Raw genomic sequence first — 6068 nt, 5'->3', positions numbered from 1 at the left:
ATTTGTATCTTATTCATATGCAACCAGGGTGGGAAGAACAGGGAGAGAGGAAACAGTGCTGACACGTTACCGGTAAAGTTAGCTGTACCAACATGACACTGAAATGATTCGGGAAACAGCAGACAGGCTGTGTGAATATGTGGGAGAAGAGGAGTCAGGAGCATGTACATCAGGCGATATGAGACTCATAGGGGAGAGGTGGATGAGGAGAAACTGGGGAATTGGGGGTGCTGAGTCTCCAATTGAAGGAATACTGAGCATGGGGACACAGATAGAGTTCTGTTCACGTTTAAAGGAAACAGGGTTTATTATAGGCATAATTGAAATGTAGGGAATGAGGCTACATTTTGGTTGTTATATATTTTTTTTTTATTTTTTTATATATATATATATATAATTTTATTTATTTTTGGGGGTGGGTTTGTTGGTGTTGGGGGTAAGGCGTTAACCAACGGAATAGTACTCAGAGGTAAGGTAATGCACCACCATATGGATGCCAACCGTCAAGTAAAAGAAGAGAAGAAGCAAGACGCCCCCGAGTGCCGCTTCACGCCTCGTGCTCGCGCCCGCGCCCACAGGCGTACTAGAGAAAGGCGTGGACCACCTGGACAACGCCATATCGCTGCAGTGCGTCAGCCGCAGCAGCTGCTGCAGGTGCTGCAGCAGACTCCTGCCTCCGCTCCGCCTTCCAGATGCTGCCTCACAAGCTGCCCAGCATCGTTAGGTAGGCGGGCCCAGCGCCTCCTCCTCGGACCTCCGCGAGTCCTTCAAGTTCTCCACGCGGGAACAAGCGGGAGCAGAAGAACATAACGACGGGCCACCGAGAAGAGAGACTAACCTCGCTGTGTGTTGTGCCCGTCCTGCAGCGGATCGTGAGCGCCCAGAGTCTGAGCGAGGACGAATGAGGACCAGGAGGAGACCGCCTCGAGCCCTCCTCCTCCTCCTCTTCCTCACGTGACCCTCCGTGACGACCTTGCCAACGCCTGCCTCCATCACGCCGGCCGACGCCCATCACTTCCGGAAGTGGAATTTAGTTTTTATTCCTGGTTTATCCATGACAGTCGTGTGTTTGTCTTTAACTTAAATGACCCGTTTTGGGGTATGAAGAGTATCTGGATCATAACAGCCCTCTCCTGTCCCGACAGCATCGTGTACCAGGGTTACTCCGTCCTCGCGGTTCCTTTATCAGTCGTGGAACGTTCCAGAAACGGGAATCTTCTCTCCGCTCCACAAAGTATTTATTGTTTCAATTAGTTTGTTATCGGTCTTCTGTTCGTTCTCGACTCGCAAACACTTTGTAAAAAAAGTGCTGAAATGTTTTGTTTAGTCATTTTGAGAGGACGACGCTCTGTAGGAAAATAAAACAATGTGGACAGACTGAAGTTGTCTTGTGAGATTATTTTCTTTTTATTAAATTACGCCTCTTTCTACTTCTTGCTGGTCGCTGTGTCATCCGTTTAGTAAATAGCTTGTAGTGAGAAAACATTTCCAATGTCTTTTATTTCTGTACCTGAGAACTTGGGACACGACGAGCCACATCTGGACTCCAGCTCCTCGTGTCCAGTCGGCATCCTGAACTGACACCTTCACAATGTTTGTTTGGCCAAACCTCAACATTATGACTAAAGCATTGACATTATTAACATTATTAAAAAGAAAAGTAGCAAAACTTCACATTTGTGAAGCTGGAAACATGAAATGTTTTTACAGGTAACATTTATTAAACCATTACAAATAGTTTCCATTTCATTTTCTGTCAATTGACTCATGGTTTCAGATGGACTTGTAAGAACTGTAAAAATAATATTTATTTTAAAAAGTCTTGTTTTGCTTGTAAACATCTTTTATTATGAAAGTCACAGAATACAATTTATTTGTCATGAAACAACTTCTGTCAACCAGGCTTTACTTTTCTGGATCTTTCTTCTGGACGTAGAAATAAATGTCTTAGATTTAACAAAGATTTGAATTGAAATTCTACATTTAATGTGTCATGATGCAGAGTTTAAGAGATTAATGTGTTTATATGTAACGGGATACATTTAATAATGACGTGTAAATCAATCACCACAGTAAACAGTAAGATGTCAAGTTCAACTGCATGATATTAAGACAAGATATGTACATTTATTCTCTTCAATGAAGAAAATCATTACAATAAACAAAGAGTGATTAGTTTACTCCAACAGGAGAGATGATCAGAGGAGCAGAGTTTATACCATCATGATAACGACCAGGACAGAAGAATGGGAGGAGTTTCTCCTTGAAGGAGCAGCCAGTAAAGGAGTAGATGAGAGCTGCAGCTTCTACATCATAGAAGGAGACCAGACCCTCCTCATAGTCCACAAACACCCCCACCTTCTGAGGCCCAGACTTCAGGGAGAGAACAACTGGAGGATCATCAAAAGCTTCATACTCGTTTCCATTTATCAACCATATAGTCCAGTAACCGTTCTGAGGACTCGGTATGATGGGTCCCTTCCTGTTGACCGACTCTCTGACCACTCCTAAAGCCCATTCAGTCTTTCGTTTAACTTGAACCTCATAATAAAGTTTTTCTGAAGAGAACTTCTGTGTTCCTAAAACACAGAGACGAGAAGAGAACCTCTGTGGATTGTCGGGGAGACGTGGCTGCTCTACCTGAGCATGTTTCACTTGTTTCCCATCATCAGACAGGATGAGGTCATGATGAGCTGTTTCAGGATCAAGAGTCACGTCCACTGCAAACTTCTGGACCCTCTTCATCTCAACTTCAACCAGCGTCTTCATCATGTTACTGAGCGTCTCCTCCAGCTGAGACACAGCTCTCCTCACAGTCCCCTCATGTGATGCTGGAGGAACACTGACCTGAGACCAGTCCTTGGTGGGTGGTGGATGGTGGATGTTGAGGGACTGACACCTGGAGGAGGTGGAGGTGGTCTTCAGAGGGAGAGCTTCCACCTCAGTGCTCCTCTTCATCAGATCAGACATCTCCTGTCCCATCTGTCTGAAGGCGTCTTCAGCCTGCTTGGTGGTGCTTCTCTGCATCTCCTGATGCGTAGTGATGAGCTCGTTCAGTTTCCTCTCCACAGACTCCTTCAGACCAGTGAAGACCTGAACACCTTCTGCTTTCTCTCGGTCTGCATCTTCCTCACTGAGCTTCACGTTGTGTTGGACCTCCTGAATCTTCAGGCCTCTTCTGGATCATCTCCTGAGTTTCAGCCTCTGTCTTCTGCAGCTCCACCTTCTTTCCTTCACATTCTTGTTTCAGAGGAACAACATTGTGCATCTTGTGGTCCAACACAGTGCAGAGCATGCAGACACACGCCTGGTCGGTCCTACAGAACAGCTCCAGAGGTTTATCGTGCTTCAGACACATCCTGTCTTCCAGGTTCTCCACAGGGTCCATCAGCTGATGTCTCTTCAGGCGTGAAGCTGTCAGGTGAGGCTCCAGGTGAGTCTCACAGTAGGAGACCAGACACACCAGGCAGGACTTCAGGGCCTTCAGTTTGGTTCCAGTGCAGACGTCACAGGGAACTTCTCCTGGTCTGGACTCTTGTTGCTCTGAGCTGCTGCTGCTGGCTTTCTGCTGAGTCGACTGTCTGAACTGAGAAACCATCTCAGAGATGAAGGTGTTGACGAGCAGCTCAGGTCTTGAGAAGAAAACCTTTGTACACAGTGGACACATGTTCTGGTTGTTGGTATTCCAGTTATCATTGATGCACTTTTTGCAGAAGTTGTGTCCACATGGTGTTGTGACTGGATCAGTGAACACATCCAGACAGACGGAGCACAGGAACTGATCTTCAGACAGCAGAAAGTTTGCAGAAGCCATATCTACACACATTGAGGAAGAAAAGAACATTATATTAAAAATAGTTTCATTATTTGTTGAAAAGGGGTCAAAAACGGTGTAATTATTTGTATGTCTTTTAATTAAGAAACAAGATCAAAGTCGTGCCGACAGACTCAACCTCGCTCCTCTTGCAAAGGAGCACAGAATAAGTCAAAAGTGAGTTAAAGAACAGCAGAAATAATGAAGAAATAATGAGTTGTGCACCTACTTTAGAGATGCCTTTACTGTTTATATTTCAGAAAATGTTGGGACCACTAATGATCCGTGTATTCTATAGAGTGCCATCAAAGGTTGCATAAGGAATACAGCAATCTCATGTTCTTCGGATCTGAATAAAACTAGATTAGGCCAAAAGAATGAATATGTGACTACTCTAAAAATGTTGAAGAATGAATCAGCAAAATACTGTGTGCAGGTTTTTGCATGTCTACCCATATATATATAATATATTTTGTGTATGGTTTTTGTCTGAGTATCTTTGTATATGTACAGTGTGTTCATCTTTTCTTTTGCATACATTTCGAAAACCAATAAAAGATTTGAGCACAAAAACAAGAGGCCCAATGCAGCCAATCGGATCAAGCAAGAGGCTCAAGGCAGCCAATCAGATCAAGCAGGAGGCGGGCTCTCCTTCCTGTTTTCGTGTGGTATGAACGGCGGGAAATTCAAAAGTAAAAGGCAAACCCCGACGAGACACTCATATTAGCGGTATAACCTCCGCTTATGGGGCGTTCTCCTCCTCTTCGTCCCACAACACAGCAAGAGCGCGACGGCTGCTTGACTCCATTTTGTAAATGAAGTTGTATCGCCCGGCTGCGCGCGCACTCCACAGGCACGTTTTTACCACGGCGTGTTTGAAGCGGCTGGTGTGATCGAGCCCTAAAGCTAAGGTGTTGCGTTAATCCTGGTGGTTACAGGTGTAAATATAATCAGATGTACTCACCAGTGTTTGTAAGAGACTCTGATGAAGTCACTTTGAATTGAGAGAAAAGCAGAGACTCGTCTCCGCTGCAGTGTTTCTGCCGGACCAACGTGTGGTTTCCGGGGTGTGACGCAGCAGCTCTCCTCTTCAGGGTGGCCAGGTCTGTGTGACAAAACCAGCCCATTGGCCAATCAAAACCAGCCCAATGGCCAATAAAACAAGCCCAAAAAACAAGCCCAATATCAGAACTCAAAATATGCCTGTGCCAAACCATATACACTGCTTTTAAAGTCCAACAACATTGCTATCATTTCCAAATGTATTGTAATATCTACAAAGTAACAACAAATGGTTAGTATGCCAGCATTAAAAGCAGTTTTCCCTAAACAGTTATTTCACCTAGGTCCTAAAATGGCCTTGTGTAATTAGATACAGTATATTATCATAAATAAAATATAGCTCTGTGAAGGTGTAGACCACAGGTCACTAACTGGCGGACCGCGGTCCGGGTCCGGACCCAGAGGCCGTCCCATCCGGACCCGGACCGCCAGCCAAAACAGAAGGTTATGATTTAAAACCTGACGGGGTGTTTTAATTTTTTTACCCGGCGGCGCGGCGCAGCTTTTGCAGTCTTTACGGTAGTGGTTTAGCGGATGCGGAAACGCACAGACCAATTGCATGCGAGTTAAGCCATCCCACGTGATACCACTCAGCCAATCAAATCTATGCATTCTCGGCGGTAAACATTACGCCTCAACAGACAGCGCTACGCAGACAGATGAGAAAGTAGAGGCAGGTTACACTTGAAAAGACGGTAGAAAGAAAAGAAAGCGATACATGTAGAAAACAAAGGAGAGAAACGGACGACTGCGCCGGAGAAAGTTGAGAAAAGGCGAGTGAGACAGAGAAAGGGAGAGAAACATAAGGAACAAATGTCGCCTCCAAAAAAGAAAAGTTGACAGCGAAAATAGAGCATTTAATCCGGAATGGACAGACTCATTTCTGTTCATACTTCCCACAGGAGCACAAAACCAGTGTGTCTTATATGTTCAGAAACCGTGGCACTTATTAAAAGTGGCAATGTGAACGCCATTATGAGACAAAACATAAAGGTTTTGAACAAACATACCCACTCAAATCCGAAGTGAGATCACAGAAAATAAGTGGTCTCACAGCCCAATATGAACAGTCCACCAGGATCCTGAGCCACACGCTCACTGCCCAACAACGTGCTCATGAGTGTTCCCTCAGAGTTGCTTGGATTTTGGGGCAACACAAAAAGCCATTTACTGATGGAGGGCTTGTCAAAGA

At 45.0% G+C, this 6068-nt stretch overlaps 1 protein-coding gene across 1 annotated transcript; it reads right to left on the bottom strand.

The window, feature by feature from the left end:
* Positions 1 to 1699: 1699 nt before the first annotated feature.
* LOC130191012 (E3 ubiquitin-protein ligase TRIM39-like) lies at positions 1700 to 3829 on the bottom strand. The gene is given in 3 exon segments (XM_056410684.1): positions 1700 to 2831; positions 2898 to 3189; positions 3191 to 3829. Coding segments are annotated over 3 exon segments (1587 nt in total). The 5' UTR covers positions 3827 to 3829; the 3' UTR covers positions 1700 to 2172.
* Positions 3830 to 6068: the final 2239 nt, after the last annotated feature.

The sequence above is a fragment of the Pseudoliparis swirei genome, unplaced genomic scaffold (genome assembly GCF_029220125.1).
Source record: "Pseudoliparis swirei isolate HS2019 ecotype Mariana Trench unplaced genomic scaffold, NWPU_hadal_v1 hadal_26, whole genome shotgun sequence".
Classification (NCBI taxonomy): domain Eukaryota; kingdom Metazoa; phylum Chordata; class Actinopteri; order Perciformes; family Liparidae; genus Pseudoliparis; species Pseudoliparis swirei.
The sequence above is the reverse complement of the archived record's forward strand: the minus strand, read 5'-3'. Positions and strand labels throughout refer to the sequence as shown.